General features: G+C 49.4%; 1 protein-coding gene across 3 annotated transcripts; it reads left to right on the forward strand.

Annotated features, from left to right (window-relative positions):
* Window positions 1-5,868: 5,868 nt before the first annotated feature.
* Rmnd5b (required for meiotic nuclear division 5 homolog B) lies at window positions 5,869-18,725 on the forward strand. 3 transcript variants are annotated; one of them, XM_008828005.3, is made up of 10 exons: window positions 5,869-6,059; window positions 11,797-11,947; window positions 13,384-13,529; window positions 13,643-13,783; window positions 15,033-15,133; window positions 15,353-15,519; window positions 16,278-16,443; window positions 17,526-17,628; window positions 17,722-17,876; window positions 17,960-18,725. In XM_008828005.3, exons 1-10 carry the CDS (start codon window positions 5,931-5,933, stop codon window positions 18,021-18,023), a joined length of 1,323 nt encoding a protein of 440 aa, XP_008826227.2. In that variant the 5' UTR covers window positions 5,869-5,930; the 3' UTR covers window positions 18,024-18,725. The 3 variants fall into 3 exon arrangements, with proteins under 3 accessions (XP_008826227.2, XP_029416762.1, XP_008826217.1); XM_029560902.1 differs by having other exon boundaries at window positions 5,945-6,229; window positions 11,801-11,947; XM_008827995.3 differs by having other exon boundaries at window positions 5,947-6,229.
* The last annotated feature ends 14 nt before the right edge of the window (window positions 18,726-18,739 follow it).

Consider the following 18,739-nt stretch of genomic DNA (forward strand, 5'->3'; position numbering starts at 1 on the left):
TACAGGTGTGTGCCATTGTACAGTGCTGGGAATTGAACCTGGAGCTTTGTACTGGACAAGCACTCTATCAAGGGAGCTACATCCCCAGCCCCACAATGAGATATTTGAAAGAAAAAACAAGTTGTGTGTGTTATGAGAAGAGGGGCTCCCCAGAGCTTGGAGGAGAGTGATTCATGTAGTTCATGCAGTGGGATAAGCCTTGTAACTCATGGAAGGACAAGCTGGCCTCCACTAGGTCAGAAGGGTGTTTTCTTGAGTGGTGTAGAATGGTATCCAAGAATGTTCTTGCTTTGGACATGGGAGAAGTATGGGTTAAGTTCCAAGGGAGCATCCTGTCTGGAAGTCAGGAGAGGAGGAGGAAGAATGGGAGGGATGGCAGATCTGGACGGCACAGGAGCCCTGAAGCAACACAGCTTTCTCTGTACATAACCCTGCAACACACAGGCCCAACATTTGGTGGTATTATACTGTCATCATCAGGAAATCCTTAGTTTTTGGTTTGTTTGGTTGATTTTTTTTTAAATTATTTTTTACTTGTATGAGTGTATTGCCTGCATGTGTGTTAAGTGCACTCATGTTGTATAGTGCCCCAGGAGGCTAGAAGAAGGCGTCAGAGCTGGATGTGGTGGTGCACATCTTTAATCCCAGCACTCAGGAGGCAGAGGCAGGTGGGGCTACATGGAGACCCTGTCTCAAAAAGACCCCCCCAAGAAAGGCATCAGATCCCCTGGAACTGGAGTTACAGATGGTTGTTAGCTGTCATGTATGTGCTGTGAATCAAACTAGGTTCCTCTGCAAGAGCAGCCAGTGATCTTAACCACTGAGCCATCTCTCTAGACCCTGGTTGGTTGATTTTTGAGACGGTCTCCCTGTAGCCTCAGCTGGCCTGGAACTCACTATATAGATCAGGCTGGCCTTGAACTCACAGAGATCTACCTGCTTTTGCCCTCTGAGTGCAAGGATTCAATGTATGCGCCACCATTACCTGGCCCAAGAACTTGTTTGAAGAAGGGACCCCACATTTTCATGTTCTGCATCTTGCAGATGAAATAGGTGGCCTTGAGCTAGGCATGGTGGTGCACACCTTTAATCCCAGCACTTGGGAGGTGGAGGCAGGCAGATCTCTGAGTTCGAGGCCAGCCTGGTTTACATAGTGAGTTCCAGGCCAGCTGGGGCTACAGAGAGACCCTGTCTCAAAAACACCAAAAGGGAAAAAAAAAAAAAAAAAGAGGTGGCGTTGACTTGCAAGAAGAGGTAGTACAGGGCGCTCTGGGCCTTTGCTGGTTCCCAGTACCTACTTCCCCAGCCATCAGAGATGGGCCATTTTTTCATCTTTTTTAGCTTTGCCTTTGAGGACTTACTCTGAGAGGCAAGGAAGGCTGCATTTCTAATAGAGCATCTGACCCATGCTGAGGGCTATCCTCTCTTCAGAATCTTCTTTTAAAAAGATTTATATAATGTGTCTTATGTGCCTGTTCTCCATGCCCATTAAAGGATTTTACACACACACACACACACACACACACACACACACACACATTTTGTTTTCCCTGAAGGACATCTAACCCAGTGACTCATGAATGCTAAGCAAATATTACCATACTCCCATAAGGAAGGAGTCACATGGAAGAAAATCCATCCTTTTGGGGCAGAATTTTAACAAATACAGAATTATACAACCTATCCTGTAATTAAGATATAGAATACCATGGTGTGATGGTTCATGCCCTTAATCCCAGCACTCGGGAAGCAGAGACTGACAGATCTTTGAGTTAGAGGCCAGCCTATGCTGCACAGTAAGTTCAAAGTGAGCCAGGGCTACAAAAGTGAGATCCTGTCTGAAAAAAAGATTGTACAAGCACAATAGTTTTTTCAAAGAATGGTTACATCAGCCAGGCATGGTGGCGCATGCCTTTAATGCCAGCACTAGGGAGGCAGAGGCAGGTGGGTCTCTGAGTTTGAGGCCAGCCTAGTCTACATAGTGAGCTCCAAGCCAGCTGAGGCTATGAGAGACCCTGTCTCAAAAAGACCAGAAAAAAAAAAAAAAAAGGTTCCATCATTCCTCAAAATTGCCGGTGTCCCCTATGTGGCAGTCTTCCCCTCCTTACAGCCCCGGGCAAAAAAAAAAAAAAAAATTGTAAATATGTGTATGTTTGAGTCTCTGTGTGGGTACGTGTGTATCAGGGCAGTGCCCAAAGAGACCAGAGGTATTGGATCCCCTCAGACCTGGAGTTACAGGCAGTTGTGAGCCACTAGATATTGGTGCTGGGAAACCCAATTTGGATCCTTCGCAAGAGCAGTACTTGCTCTTAAATGCTGAGCCATTTCTCCACCCCCCACCCGTAGTCCTAGTTCACTCTCTAAATGACCTTCTGGGTTTATTTCTTTTTCCTTCTTTTGTGAGGGGTATTTAATCTCACCTCTCTCATATATGTCAGAACACACTACAAAGTAACAAGAAAAACAGTAGGACAATGTAAAAATAAATCTACCCTTCTATGGAGTGAATGGAGAGCCAGAAATAGATTCCATTTTCATAGAAAACCTATAGGATAAAGGGCTCACAAAGGAGAACCAAAGGAAAGAATAAAACTTAAGGGAAAGTGTTTGGCACCACACCATCATGAAGTAAAGTGGAGGTTTTCTTCTGTGTGTGCATGAGTGCATGTGTGTATAGGACAGAGGTCAATAATGGATGTCTTACTCAACTGCATTCCACTTTTTTTTAAGGTTTAATTTTTAAAACTTATTTCCATTTTGAGCCAGGCGTGGTGGCACATGCCTGTAGTCCCAGCACTTGGGAAGCAGAGGCAGGTGGATCTCTGTGAGTTCAAGGCCAGCCTGGTCTACATAGTGAGTTCCAGGACAGCTGGGGCTAGGGAGACCCTTCTTCAAAAAGACAAAAAAAAAAAAATTATTTCCATTTTATGTGTAGGAGTGTTATGCCTGCATGTATGTAAGTGCAACTGTGTCATGCAATGTCTGCAGAGGCCAGAAAAAAGCATTGGATCCCCTAGAACTAGAGTAATGGACTGGTGTTAGCTGCCATGTGGGTGCTGGGAACTGAACCTGGGTCCTCTGCAAGAGCAGTCCTTTTTCATTGGTCTTTTTTGAGACAAGGTCTCCCTGTAGCCCCAACTGGCCTGGAACCCACTATGTAGACCCAGGTTGGCCTTGATCTCAGAGACCACTGTTGCTATATCACAAGTACTGGACTAAAGGCATGAGCTACAATGCCTTTTTTTGTTTTTTTCAAGTAGGGTCTTACTATGTAGCCCTGGATGTCCTGAAACTCACTATGTAGACTAAGCTGAGTTGTTTCTGCCTCCGCCTCTTGAGGTTGGGGATAAAAGGCTTGTGCCACCCTGCCCAGCTTCCATCTTATTTTTTGAGGCAGGGTCTCTTATTAAACCTGGAGCTAACCAATTCTGCTAGGCTGGCTGCTCCTGTTGCCACCTCCTCACTCAGAGGATTACAAACAGCTTTTTTTTTTTTTTTTTTTGTCTTTTTGAGACAGGGTCTCCCTGTAGCCCCAGCTGTCCTGGAACTCACTATGTAGACCAGACTGGCCTTGAACTCACAGAGATCCGCCTGCCTCTGCCTCCTGAGTGCTGGGATTAAAGGCTTGCTGCATAATGCCCCGCCAAGACAGCTTTATAAGTAGGTGACAGATACCGAACTCAGGTCATTAAGCTTGCACAAGTCCTTTACCGAGCAGCCATCTCCCTAGCCCCCTTCCTCCTTCGAGCCTTCCTTATTCCTTTGGAAACACTACAGGGAAGGGGGCGGTGCAGAGAGGAACATCCTGGAGATGCCTGGCAGTGTCTGGGGAGCCTGGGTGGTCCTGGTCTCACACACAAGTCAGTCGTGGGGGCGAGACTTTGAATGAGCCTTGTTTGGAGCCAAGTACTGACAGGACCTTACAGGCTTTCTAGAATGCCTCAGGCTTCCCCACTTCCTTTCTGGACAGCCTCACCACTTGTGAGCAAAGCTGGGCTTCTAGTTCCTGAAGCAGATGACATCAGATCACTTAACCTTTGTTTCCACCAGTGGCTGTCCTAGTCACTGTGCATGGGTTTTGTGACACACTTGGTTTCTGTCATTCTTCATTGGATTGTACTTTTTTTGTTTCAAAAGGTTGTGAGCCCCAGTTTCCTTTTTCGTAAGCAGAGGGTGTCAGTCAGCTGCCAGCATCTCTGTGCGCCTACTGTGCTCCAGCAGGGATGACCAGAACAAAATCCTGGCCTCAATGGAGATTTTATCCTAACTGGCAAAGAGGCGGAGACAGGAACCTTAAGACTCAATCAACAAATAAACACTTAACTTCAAACTAAGGCTGTAATGAAAACAGAACTTAATTATGCAAGTACTAAAAAGAAAACAAGATTGTGCAAGGTGGAGGAGGAGGCAGGGAAGCCAGGGAAGAGGGAAAGGTAACTGGAGTGAATAGCCTGGAGGAAGACCAGCAGGAAAAGGAAAATGCCTGAAAAAGAGGGAAAAAAAACTGAGATCACACCTTTACTTTGAGATCTGGGAGAGAAGGGCAGGTTTTCCTCTACTCCCCTGAAGGCACGAGGGTCCTAACTGATAGGTAAAAATGTTGGAGAGAGCGGATGGAGGAGGCACCGAGGCACAGATGGAATTCTCAGCGGGATACAGCTTTATTTCGCACGGGGCACCTTTCCCTCGGGAAGGGAAAGATGTCAGGGAAGGGAAAGATGTCAGCGAAGGGAACGGTGTCAGGGAACGGAAAGGTGTCAGGGAAGGGAAAAGTGTCAGGGAAGGGAAAGGTGTCGGGGAAGGGAAAGGTGTCAGGGAAGGGAAAGATGTCAGCCCACGGGTTGTGAGCTGGGACTTATATATGGGGGCTTTAAGGTGTAGAAGGGGGGAATGTTTGGGGGAGAAATCAGAGAGGGGGAAGCAGGAAAAGCAGGTAGGATTAGGGTCTGGAAGTGTTTACTTTTTCCCTCTTAAGAGAAAAGCTGTTGTGATAAACAACTTCTAAAATCTCTGGTTATCAGGTAGAATTGACTTCAAAGGTCAAGGTGCTTAGCTCAGTTCCCTTTTTCCGGCTCCAAAGTCTGTAGGTCCCTGTTGGGGAGGGGGGAAGCTGCTGCTGTTTGGAACCCTAACACTAACTAGGTGTGGAGGTGCACACCTGTAATCCCAGTACTCAAGAGGTAGGGACAGAAAGACGAACACCCAGCAATCCTCCTGCCTCTGCCTCCCAAGTGCTGGGACTAAAGGCGTGCGCTCAGTTCCCTTTTTCCGGCTCCAAAGTCTGTAGGTCCCTGTTGGGGAGGGGGGAAGCTGCTGCTGTTTGGAACCCTAACACTAACTAGGTGTGGAGGTGCACACCTGTAATCCCAGTACTCAAGAGGTAGGGACAGAAAGACGAACACCCAGCAATCCTCCTGCCTCTGCCTCCCAAGTGCTGGGACTAAAGGCGTGCGTCACCACACCCGGCCCATTTTTCCTTTAAAGACAGGTTCTCAAGTAGCTCAAGCTGGTCTCGAACTCACTACGTAGCCAAGGATGACCCAGAACTGATCTACCTCCACCTCTTCTCAAGTGCTGGGATTACAGGCGAGCACCACCATGCACGTCACACTTGGTAGTCAGGCTGGCCTGGAACTGGCGGCGATCCGCCGGCCTCAGCCTAATCTTTGCATTAGAGGCTGTAGAAATTGCTTGCGGTAGAGGGCTGGCGGCAGGCTAGGCAAGTGCGCAGACCAGCACTTCCGGTCCCGGGTCCGCAATCCAGTGGTTCCGACTCTGATCCGCCCGGGCTCGGACTCCGAAAGCCGGCGTGCCGGTAGTGCGCAGGCGCCGGCCGCCTGGCTCCTGCGGGCGATTCCATTCTGCACCCGGGGCAAAGCCGCGGGCGTGGCGGACTGTTTTTCTCTCCCTCCACCTCCGCCGCTCCGCACATGGGCCAGCCCGGACCCTCCCGAGGGGCAACTGCCGCGCCTTCCGGTTCCGATGACAGCGGCGCCGGAAGCCGGCCCGGCTGCAGGGCTAGGCGAGCGCCTACGGGCTCCGGAGCTGGGGGATCGGAGGTGAGCGCGCCTCGCGGGGTGCGGCCCCACGACTGCCCGAGCCCTCGCATCCTTGCCCGTTCTCCCCGCAGTCGGCCGGCAGCAGCCGAAGCTTCGGCCCCGACCTCCAGGCGGTGGTGGAGTCGCCAGACCCCGACCGCGCATTCCGGTGCCACCCGACCGGGTCGGAGGTAACCCGCTGCGGGCGATGGGACCCGGGCCAGCTGGGCATTTGAGGAGGTGGAGGGGTTTGCCGGTCTTTTGCACATTAGTGCAGGTGAAGTCCCAGTCGTGGCAGCCCCCCCCAGCCTCCCCCCAGGGTTCAGGGTGGACTTTTCCAGTTTTAGCCGAAAAGGAAAGTGTGCTTTGAAACTTCAGCTAGGGTTGTGACTTGTTTGAGGATAGAGTACCGCATTAGATGTTGTGGTCCCGTGGTCCATCTCTGAAAAGATGACGTGTGTTGAGGTCAAAGTAACATTTCCCCAGACGTGGGTGTGTATGTGGAAAGCATGTTCTTGGCAGAGGCCAGAGGGCATGCAAAGGCCCTGAGACAGAATTAAACTGGATATACTCAGCAACGGAAAGGGGAGAGTGTTTGAAATGAGGTCAGGGAGTTTGTTCACATAATGTTTTGTTTTCTTTTTGAGGCAAGGTCTCACTGTGTAGCCCAGCCAGGCCAGGAACTCACTGTATGCCTGAGGTTGTTCTTGAACTCAAGATCTTCCTGCCCTAGCCTCTAGACTGCTCGGATTACAGGCTTGTACCACCGGTCCAGCCTTGGTTTTATTCCTCTAATAGCAGAATATGTTGCTTTTTGGCAGAGGACTGATACACACGCAGGGTGGAAAAGGGATAGGAACGTGCATGCAGAAGCAGAATTAGGTCAACAGAGGCAGTGCATTCTGTGTCAGGCTGTGGGGACAGCATTCCGTGGTTTATACTAACTTCCCCTCTCATGGTGGTCCCAGTAGTCCCTATTTCAAGTTGCTAAATACTGGGAGCAAAAATCCCCATGCCTGAGTTGGTGGGGATTTTATTTATGTATTTATGTAGTAGTAGCATTTTGTGGTATTGGAAATTGAACACAGAACATCCTGTGTGCCACACAGCACTGTACCACCTAGCTATATCCCCAACCCTCTTTTTACTTAATATTATTTTTATTATTTTTTTATATGTATGGGTGTACTGCCTGCATGTAAGTGCACCTGTGTTGTGCAATGCCCATGGAGGTCAGAAGAGGGCATCAGATCCCCTGGAAATGGAGGTAGGCTGGTTGTTAGCTGCCATATGGGTCCTGAGAACCAAACCCAGGTCCTGTGCAAGAGCAGCCAGTACTCTTAACCTCTAAGCCACCTCTCCGTCCCTTCCCTTATTATTTTGATTCAGGGTTTCACTGAGTTGCCCAGGCTTACTCTGTAGCCCAAGCAGACTTTGAACTTGCATTCCTCCTGTCTCACCCTCCCCAAGTAGCTAGGATTACAGGTCTGTGCCACCAGACTAACTTTGCTGGAGATTTTTTTGAGATGGAGGTGCTGTTTAATCAATACAGGCTTACTGAGCCCTGCTCTGACCTGGACCCTGCAGCAAGAGAGGATGAGAACAGCCCCCAGGCTTTGCTTAGCTCATAGTCCAGTGGGGGAGACACATGTGAACAGGCAGTCAGGAAGATGTGTGGGACCAGCCCCCTGGCCAGGTTTGTGAAGCAAAAAAGGCGGCTGGGGTGCTGGGAAGATGTCTCAGTGCATAAAAGCGGGAGTTGGATCCCTAGAATTCTTATAAAAAGCCTAACACAGTGGTATGCATCTGTAATCCCAGCACTTCTAAAGCTGGGAGGGGGGAGATGGGAGACTCTTCAGGAAGCTCCAGGGAGCCATCCTGCCATGAACAAGAGACCCCGCCCCAGTAAGATGGAAGATGTGTGCCATGGCACATGAGCACTGCACTCTGACACAGAAATCTAAAATACAGAACACAAAGGCAGAGCGGTCTTTGGTGGCTTCTTGGGGAGCCATGTTTAAACTGTGGTTCCCAGTCTCCTTGCAGCCAAGTACAGAGGGCACTCCACATAGGAACAGCCTGTGAAGAAAGCGATTGAGTAACTTCACCTGGCCTTGAGCTCGCAGAGATCCACCTGCCTTAGTGCTGGGAATAAAGGTGTGTGCTATCATGCCTGGCTGGACATTTCTGTTTTTCTTTTTTTCTTTTTCTTAATATTTTATTTATTTTTGGTCTTTTTGAAGGAGGGTCTCCCTGTAGCCCCCAGCTGGCCTGGAACTCACTATGTAGACCAGGCTGGCCTTGAACTCAGAGATCTTCATGCCTCTGCCTCCTGAGTGCTGGGATTAAAGGCATGCACCATCATGCCCAGTCCCTCGTTTTGGGTTGCTGGCTTGGGTTTCCCTCTGATAGTGGTCCTGATATGAAGTGGTATGTGACAGAGCCAGACATTTTTCCCTTGGTGAGATCCTGTCCAGAGCCATCTTGTCTTTGATAAATTGTGATGCTGGTTCCCAGACACCATTCTTTGTCCTGCTGTCTTCCCCGGCTGGGGGTTCCCAGGGGCTCCCTGGTTAATTTCCTGACTCTTGTCATCATTGTTAGCCTCTGTACATTCAATCCCAACCACAGATGACATGCCACTGTCCTTTTCTGGTGGGACAATGGCCTTTTTCATTGGTTCTGTTGTACGACTACTTAAGGGGAGGACCTGAGCCCAGATCTGACGGGCAGCCTTCTTCCTCCTGTTCTCACTGGGCTGTTTGTTTCATCTCTACTCGTCTCATTTTGTCAGCTGCAAAGTGGGTCTAATAACCCTACCTATCTCATAGTGTTGTGAGAACTAAGTGAACCAGTTAATGGGTGTGAAGTCATTGGAACAGTGCTGGGCACATAACAAGCCTTCAGGAAATGTTAGCTAGTAATGACCAAAATAATTATATCTTTTTTATTTATTTATTTATTTATTTTTTGGTCTTTTTGAGACAGGGTCTCCCTATGGCCCCAGCTGTCCTGGAACTCACTATGTAGACCAGGCTGGTCTTGAACTCACAGAGATCTGCCTGTCTCTGCCTCCCAAGTGCTGGGATTAAAGGTGTGCTCCACCACGCCCGGCTTATATAATTTTTAATATTTTTTTATTTTTATTTTATGTATATGCATGTATTGCCTACATGTAGGTAAGTGCACCCGTGTCGTGCACTGTCTGCAGAGGACCTGAAGAGGCTGTCGGATCCCCTGGAACTGGAGTTACAGACAGTTGTTAGCTGCCATGTGGGTGCTGGGATTTGAACCTGGGTCTTCTGCAAGAACAGCCAGTGTTCTTAACCCCTGAGCCATCTCTCTAGCCCCACAGAGATCCGCCTGCCTCTTCCTCCTGAATGCTGGGATTAAAGGCATGTGCCACCATGCCTAGCTGACTATGTCATTTTTAAACGGGTTTCCCTGTTAATGTTTTGCCCACATTATCTTCTATCTAGTTCCCAGAGTTTGGTTGGGTGAGAATGTGACATCTGGACACTATGATCACAAATTTTAGTACGTATGATAGCCTCAGCCAAGGTGTGAAAATATTCCAAGGCCTAGTGCCATTCCCCTGTCACTTGTCCCCCATCTGAGAGGGAGACTGGCTATCAAGTGGGGCTGAGGTGGGGAGGCCAGGCTAGGTGGTACATGCAGGACTAGGGGACTGGTAGTGTGAAGACCCCATGGTCACCTTGGAAACAGAGGCTTCTTGTGATGTTTCTTGGTGAGAGTCTCTGAGAGAGTGAACTGGCTACATTGACCCCTTTAGTTTAGAGAAACACAGCCCTCTTCCTTTCTTGAAAGGAAATCAACTTTGTTGCCAAATCCTGAGGATTATCTGTACACTCTGTTGTAGGCTACTCTGAAAAGGAGGGAAGCAGAGTGGAGAGGGTTTAGGAAGAGGCCACAGTGGGAAGGAGGTGGAATAAGAAAAGTCAACTTTGGGTTGGGGAGCTGACTCAGTGGGCGAACCCCTTGCTCTGCAAGCATCAGGACCAGAATTCAAATCCCTAAAACTCATGTAAAGTGGTGGACATCTGTAATCCTATGGTGAGATGGGAGGCAGACAGAATCCCTGGAAGCTGGCAAGCCAGCTGGCCCATGTGCAGCAGCGAACGTTAAAGAGATCCTGTCTCAAACAAGGTAGAAAGTGAGAACTGACACCCAAGGGTGCCCTCTGACCTCCATACTCGCGCCAAGGTATGCACATGTGTGCCCATATTCACACACACATACACATGAACACACCTCATACACACCAAGAAAAAAGCCAGCTTCCTCTTCCTGGCATAATGAAGCAGAGAAGCTTCTGGTGTGGCGGGCAGAGGGTGCAGACTGAGAGTGAAGGGAGCCACGAGGGGCAGGTACCAGTGGAGGGTAGGCCAGGGCCGGCAGCCTACAGCAGCCAGAAGGCACATGGGGAGGCTGCAGCATGTTCGTGGCCTGCACTGTGAGAGCAAGGGTTCTGGCTGTCTTTAGGGATCAGTGGGGGCGGCCCAGCAGAGAGCACGGTTGGCAGTTATTCCCTAAGCTGCATTCCAAATAACAGCTATGCAGGAGCAGCCTTCATGGTATCTCCCCATAAAACAGGAGAAACCAGGCCAGGCATGGTGGCACAGAGGCAGGTGGATCTCTGAGTTCCAGGCCCTCTTGGTCTACATAGTAAGACCCTGTCTCAATAAAAATAAAAATTAAAAAAAAGCTCACTTCTCTAACTGGAAGAGAAGATAGCCATACTGAGTATATGAAAATGCATGCAGTGTGACACTACGTGGTTTGATCATATAGCCTATTAGGGCCCTATGAGGCCTATTCTTTCTTCTAATTAAGAAGGGAAATGCAGGGGCTGGAGAGATGGCTCAGCGGTTAAGAGCATTGGCTGCTCTTGCAGAGGACTTGGGTTCAGTTCTCAGTACCCACATGATGGCTAACAACCGTCCTAATGGCTCCAGGGGATCTGACACCCTCTTCTGACCTCCATGGGCATTGTACCTGTGGGTGCATCTTAAATACATGCAGGCAGCACACTCAATACACATAAAAATAAAAATGTAAAGATAAATAAAAAGAAGGGAAATGAGGACTTAGGATGTCTTAGTCAAGTATTTGCTTTATAAGCACGAGGACCTGAATTAGATCCCTAGAACACGTGTAGAAATGGGCCTGGTGGCACGCGCCTGTAATCTCAGCCCTGGGGAGGTAGGGAAGAGAACCCCCTGGGGCTCATTGTTGAGCTCCAGGCCAGTGAGAAACCCTGTCTAAAAGGAAGTGGACAGCATTCCTGGGGACAGCACTTGAGGTTGGCCTCCACGTGTACTTGCCTTTAAAAAAAAGATGCTGGGCATAGTGGTGTACGCCTTTAATCCCAGCAGACAGACGCAGGCAGGTGGATCTCTGTGAGTTCTAGGCCAGACTGGTCTATATAAAGAGTTCCAGGCCAGCTGGGGCTACAGGGAGACCCTGTCTGTAAAAAACAAACTAAAGATGAAGAGATAATAGGGAGGGCATCAGGTTTACAACAGTCATTTTCTCACCATCATCCCAAACAACCCTCTCCTTATGCCATCCTGGGTCCTCCACTGGACACAGCAGCTGTGGTGGGTGGGAAGCGCTTTGTTTAGTAGGGAATTTCTGCCTATTGATACATTATGTGGGAAGGCCGAGAGGGATCTGAAGAAATGATGTGGGGAGCCCCCCTTGTCTAGATGAGGCCTGACCCAGCTTACTTCCCCAGGCAGGCATCATCATGGAGCAGTGCGCGTGTGTGGAGAGGGAACTGGACAAGGTCCTGCACAAGTTCCTGACCTATGGGCAGCACTGTGAGCAGAGCCTGGAGGAGCTGCTGCACTACGTGGGCCAGCTGCGGGCTGAGCTGGCCAGTGCAGGTGCGTGGCTGCCATGGGGAGGTGGGTAGTCCAAGAGCAGTGGGCATTGGGGTCTCCGAGGGACTGTAGTTAGGACATTAATCATGTATCCCTTGGCCTCCTCAAAGGGGAAAATGGCATCCTCAATTCATTCAGAAAGCCCAACAGAAATTATTTTCTTAAAGATTTATTTTTACTATTTTTTAATTAGTGTGTATGTGTGTCTGTGTGTGGGTATGTGTACATGAGTGCAGTGCCCATGGAGTTCAGAAGAAGGTGACAGATCCTTTGGAGCTAGAGTTACAGGCTATTGTAAGACACTTGATGTGGGTGCTAGGAACTGAACGTGGGTCTTTTGCAAGAGCACCTTGATCTTAATCCCTGAGCCGTCTTTCCAGTCCTCAGAAACAATTTATCCAGAATTACTGTTAATATTACCATTTTGTTTTCAATTTGCTTTTCTAATTTTTTTCCCTTTTTCTGTTAAAATGTTTCCATGCTCTATCCCTACTGTGGCCCGCAGTAGTACCACAGTCAGTACTGCACACCTTTTTATGACTGATTAACATCCTATTGTATGTATTACCACATTTTGTCTCTATTGCTTAGTGGACATTTGGGTTGTTTCTACCTTTTAGCTATTATGAATAATGCTAAGAAGAATATTAATATACGAAGTTTTGTGGATGAAGTGCTGGAGAGATGGTGCAGCAGTTACCTGAGTTCAGTTCCCAGCATCCACATTGGGTGGCTCACAACTGTCTGTTACTCCAGTGCCTGGAGGTCTGATGCCCTCTTCTGGACTTTACAGACACCTGAACTCACATGTGCACATACCCCCCCCATATATACATAATTAAAAATAAAATAAACCTTTTAAACAAAAAACCCACAGGGTTTGTGTGGACATCCGTTTTCATTTCTCCTAGAAATGGAATTACTGGGTTATATAGTAACTGAGTTTAACTTTACTGTTAAATATAAAGAAATCTGAAACCAGGCCTGGCGGTGCATGCCTTTGACCAGCACTTGGAAAGCAGAATCAGGCAGTTCTTTGTGAGACTGAGGCCAACCTGGTCTACATAGGGAGTACCAGGCCAGCTGGGGCTATAGGGACACCTGGTCTGGAAGGGAGGAAAGAAGGAAGGAAGGAAATCTGTGTAGTACAGTCAATTCACAGAAGAAAATGAAGCTCACAATTGCCAAATCGTCACTTCCCAGCAACCTAGAATTTATAGCTGAGGAAGTAAGAAGGTACTGACTTGTCGCACTTGGCCAGTTGCAAGTCCTACAGTTAGAAAGTGGCTGGCCGTGGACTGGAAGCTCAGCGTTTCACTCTGGCATGTAGGCTGCCTTGTGTCCTCCAGGCTGGCACAGAGCCTAGAAGCAGGATCTGCTGAGAAGCAGGTGCCCAGGATCTGCCTCCTGCAACCTGGCTCAGCCCACTGTCTCCGCAGCTCTCCAGGGGACCCCTCTCTCAGCCACCCTTTCCCTTGTGATGTCCCAGTGCTGCCGGAAGATCAAAGATACAGTCCAGAAACTGGCTTCAGATCATAAGGACATTCACAGTAGTGTGTCTCGAGTGGGCAAAGCCATCGACAGGGTAAGTATAGAGGTGGCCCGAGGTCTAGGGATGGGGATGCTCCAGAGCTGGTATGTATGGGCTTAACAGGGTACAGGTGGGAGCTGGAGTCACAGGCCTTCTCTCCCCTTCAGAACTTTGACTCTGAGATCTGTGGTGTTGTCTCGGACGCCGTGTGGGATTCTCGTGAGAAACAGCAGCAGATTCTGCAGATGGCCATTGTGGAGCACCTGTACCAGCAGGGCATGCTCAGTGTGGCTGAGGAGCTATGCCAGGTAACGGCCCAGGGGCACACTGCCTTTTCTGGGGTTTTTTGTTGTTTAAGACAAGGTCTTCCTATAACTCCAGCCGGCCTATAGATGCCTGTGTAGATGAAGCTGGCCTCGATCTCAGAGAGATCCACCTACCTCTGTCTCCTGGGTGCTGGGGTTAAAGGCATACACTATCATACCCAGTTTGGTATTTTTTGTTTTGTTTAATATTCTTTACTAGTTTTGTTTTCTTGTTGGTTAATTTTATTTATTTTTTAATTTTATATGTATGCGTGTATTGCCTGCATGTAGGTAAAGTGCACCCATGTTGTGCAATGCCCACGGAGGTCAGAAGAGGCTGTTGGATCCCCTGGGACTGGAGTTATGGACAGTAGTTAGCTGCCATGTGGGTGCTGGGATTCGAACCCGGGTCTTCTGCAAGAACAACCAGTGTTCTTAACCTCTGAGCCATCTCTCCAGCCCTTTTAATTTTTTGTGTGTGGATCCCTTAGAACTGGAGTTGTAGATTGTTGTGAGTCAATATGTAGGTACTGGGAACTTAACCTGGGTCCTCTATAAGAGCAGCAAGTGCTCCTAACTGCTGGGCCATCTCTCTAGTCTTTTTTTTTTTTTTTTTTTTCAGATAAAGTTTAGCTAGCTGTACAGCCCAGGCTGGCTTCCAACTTGTCCTGCCTTCACCTCCCAAGTGCTGGGATTGCAGGAGTGTGCCCCATCCCATGCCTGATCACCACTGTTCTTTACAGACATTTATTTTAGAAAGGAAATTGGCCCCCTGCCACAAAACAGAAGATAGCTCTAAATATATTTGGGATGAAAAGCAAAGTTACTGATTTCTAGTTAGAGTTGGTTGCCTGCCAGGGTGCCGAGCCAAGGTTCGCTATCCTTTTTTTATTAAGGGAATTAGTGAAATGACAAATAGCACTTGTTAGGTGCTAAACACACTGGCAATAGAAGTAGGCGACTTCGCCTTAATGTAATTAGGCAGAATGAAAGTAATTTTCTCACGAGGCTCTTCAGTGCCAGGCCTAGGAACTGTCTGCAGTGGTGGGAGGGGTCTGCACTCTGGGAGACCAGCTTGCCACCTTTAACCTCTCCAGGGTGGAAATGGAAAGACAGGGCCCAAGTTCCTGGCCGGAGACCACCACTCCTCTGGCAAACCCTGCCCCTATCTAGCCAGGTTTTGGCAGATGCAATTTTATGGGAATTTTGGGAGCAGTCTTCCGGTGACAGGATCTCTCTCCATCTCCCCCAGGAATCGACGTTGAATGTGGATGTGGATTTTAAGCAGCCCTTCTTGGAGTTGAACCGAATCTTGGAAGCTCTGCATGAGCAAGACCTGGGACCTGCACTGGAGTAAGGGGGCCATGGTGGCTGGTGGCCACACCGCCCCAGTCTCTCGGGGCACAGGGCTTGCCTGTGGTCTCCATTTTACCCAGATGTGCTTGACACCCCTCCAGCCCTGTCCTAGGGACTCACACCAGCACCTAGTTCCCTCTTAGGTTGGGGATCTACCAGGGTCTTTCTATAGTTACCACCAGCCAACCGCAGGGCTGCTGGGCCCTTTCTCCCCAGGTGGGCTGTTTCCCACCGGCAGCGCCTGCTGGAGCTCAACAGCTCCTTGGAGTTCAAGCTACACAGGCTGCACTTCATCCGCCTTCTGGCTGGTGGCCCTGAGAAGCAGCTGGAGGCCCTCAGCTACGCCCGGCACTTCCAGCCCTTTGCTAGGCTACACCAGAGAGGTAAGCACCCAGGGTTCTGGGATGCTGTGCTAGGCTCCAGCCAATGTCTGAACCTTTTAGGTGGCCAGTCTCTGTGACCATACAGTGTCTGGTCAAGCAGTGATTTTTTGTGGTATTTGGGATGATGCCAGAACTTCAGTGGTAGAGAAGTGTTCTACCAGAGCTGTACCCTCCCACTGCCCCCACTGCTCGAGTAACAAGTTTGTATGTTTTAGTTGAATACTCCTGTCTCCTGAAAGCGTCAAACTTCGATCTGCTGATAAAAAGGGAGATTAGTGGGGCTGGAGAGATGGCTCAGCAGTTAAGAACACTGGTTGTTCTTGCAGAAGACCGGGGTTCGAATCCCAGCACTCACATGGCAGCTAACAACTGTCTGTAACTCCAGTCCCAGGGGATCCAATAGCCTCTTCTGTCCTCTGCGGGCATTGCATGACATGGGTGCACTTATCTACAAGCAGGCAATACACGCATACACATTGAATAAAAATAATAAATTTAAAAAATGGAGATTAGTTAGGGCTGGTGAACAGAGACACTTTGTGTTAAGCAAAGACTTGCTCGTGATGCAGTTGGAAAGCTGGAGACCAGGAAAGTCCTCGCCTGTCTGCAGCCTGGAGGTCCTCATGCTGGCTGCAGGCATCCCAGTCCTGCCCTGTCTGGTCAGGGGCTTACAGCACTGTGCTCTGCAGTTCTGTGCCAACTGAGGGAGGGGTCAGAGACTCTTCTGTTCCCTGAGCTGCCATCCCATTGCCTTGTAGAGATCCAGGTGATGATGGGCAGCCTGGTGTACTTGCGGCTGGGCTTGGAGAAGTCACCCTACTGCCACCTCTTGGACAACAGCCACTGGGCGGAGATCTGTGAGACCTTTACTCGGGACGCATGTTCCCTACTGGGGCTTTCAGTGGAGTCCCCCCTCAGTGTCAGGTACTCAGCCTTGGGAGGGTAGCACGGGGGGTTGTGGGGAGGGCAGGTAGGGGCCCTGCCATGTACCAGGAGTGCTGCTTTCATAGACCTAAACAGGTCACCCTGAGATAGTGCCTGGTTTTACAGTTAAGAGTACAAGCACAGCCTCTCCTACAGGGTCCTCCTGGGTAACTGCAAGACCCTGTTAGTGATCAAGAGCCCCTGCAGCCACCCCTCACCTCACCCCAGACATCACTTCCCTGCAGAGCGACCTGGTGACCCAGTGACATGAGTTTAGAGCTTCTGCTTAATCTGTAGCGCAGTCGTCTTTGCTCACATCACAGCAGGCACAACGTAGAAGCTGTTACCCCATTTAACAGATGAGAAAATGGAGGTTCACTACGAGCGAACTTGCCAGGCTCTCATAGGAACAGAGGGCATTTGGACTTACCCCTGAGTCACATACTCCACCACAGTGAACAGCTGTCAGCGTCTATGTTAGAATGGCTATGGATCCCATGCTTTCCCCTCAATACAGTGAACCGACCCCTCACCTCCACTGCTGCTGTGGGCTCAGGTCATAGAACAGCATTTCCCAGAAAGGCCACCACTTCTCTGCTTCACAGGATCTGTTGGGCAGGGCTGCCCTGTATTTATAACCCAGGGTACTTACAACCTGGGGTTTTAGTCAGTAGACTCCCTGCTGCCCCAGTCATCTTGAGAACTGACCCCTTCATTTACAGACATCTTTGCAGGCATACTTACACAGGTCTGTTTTGACAACAAAGCAGGTTAACTACTGCAAGCAGACTGAGGCCCTTTCAAACTGACGACTGTTCCCTAATCAAGGACTGGTTGGATGAACACATTATCTGCCTGGTGTTTTCTTTCCTGGAGGCTTTCCAGTTTGGGGGTGCATTAGTGTGAATGTAGAGTTGGGCATGCTTAGCTACAAAGTAGCACTCTAAGGGACTCTCAAGCACCAAACTGACCTCACACCACTTTAGAGTCCCTCTTGGTCCCCTTTGGGACAATCTGGCCTGCTTCTTGTCTGCTGTCCATCAGTTCTTCCAGCTGCTCCAGCCCCTGCTATCTGTTTGCAGCTTTGCCTCTGGCTGTGTGGCACTGCCCGTGCTGATGAACATCAAAGCCGTGATCGAGCAGAGGCAGTGCACCGGGGTCTGGAGTCACAAGGATGAGCTACCGGTGAGGCCTGGCAAGGGGAGGTGCCACAGTGGCAGGTGCTGGGAAGCATAGTCAGGTCAGGAAGTGAAACTCAGCTCTTTGCTGTCCTCCTAGATTGAGATTGAACTTGGCATGAAGTGCTGGTACCACTCTGTGTTTGCATGCCCTATCCTGCGCCAGCAGACCTCAGATTCCAACCCTCCCATTAAGCTCATCTGTGGCCACGTCATCTCCCGAGATGCACTTAACAAGCTCATAAACGGAGGAAAGTAAGTTCCCCCTGCCCAGCTCCATTCTGGCCTGGCTCTCTTGATCAAGCCCTGAGATGTTCTTGATTTGCATCCCCTTACAGGCTGAAGTGTCCCTACTGTCCCATGGAGCAGAACCCAGCAGATGGGAAACGCATCATATTCTGAGTCCAAGAACTTTGCCGGAAGGGTTTTTCCCATGGACCTTAGTCTGTCTTGGTGGAGGGACTGGCTTTGTGGATTGTGATGCCCTTCAGCTCAGTACTACTGAGGGGCCTGAGGCCAAGGAAGGTGAAACCTGCCTGCCTCCTTGGCTGTCAGGAAGGGGAGGTACTGGTCTCTGGCTCAGCCTGTTTACATTTGCCTTTGACTTAGCAACTGGCAAGAGCAGCAAAGACCTTGGCCATCAGAAGCTGACATCTTTCCACTCTTGCCTTGAGCCAGGGGCATCTGGTTGTGGCCCACCTCCCCTGCTGAACAGCCTCACTGTACATATCCATTCTCCACTGTAAATTCTCCAATGAAAGCTGAATGCGGTTTTATAACTTTGAGCAAATATATCCACAGCCCTTTTTATTTCTGGCCAGGCTTGAGCTTCACCGACAGTCATGCATGCCCACCACAGGTGCTAGGCATAGCTTGGCAGCAGCTAACAAAACTGCACCAGCCACAGCACCATCTGTTTCAGGCAAAACTTGGGAGATGGCAGACTTGGGCATGGTGCTTTCCTGTGTACACATATAAAATCTTATCAGAAAGCTGTGTAGGTACACAGAAAAAGCAAAGTTTGGAGTTTCAACCAGTCCTTGCTGTAGCCCTAGCTGACCTGAACTCACACATCAGTGTTGGGATTAAAGTCATGTGCCACCATGCCCGGTGTTAAC

Source organism: Nannospalax galili, unplaced genomic scaffold, assembly GCF_000622305.1.
Source record: "Nannospalax galili isolate Female #2095 unplaced genomic scaffold, S.galili_v1.0 scaffold970, whole genome shotgun sequence".
NCBI lineage: Eukaryota > Metazoa > Chordata > Mammalia > Rodentia > Spalacidae > Nannospalax > Nannospalax galili.

Bases quoted from the DNA above. Each gene is read 5' to 3' on its own strand.
- Rmnd5b (XM_008828005.3), top strand. From the start codon at position 5,931: ATGGGCCAGCCCGGACCCTCCCGAGGGGCAACTGCCGCGCCTTCCGGT. The intron at 13,784-15,032 runs GTAACGGCCCAG...CATCTCCCCCAG, and splicing joins TGGCTGAGGAGCTATGCCAG to GAATCGACGTTGAATGTGGA. The intron at 15,520-16,277 runs GTAAGCACCCAG...ATTGCCTTGTAG, and splicing joins TGCTAGGCTACACCAGAGAG to AGATCCAGGTGATGATGGGC.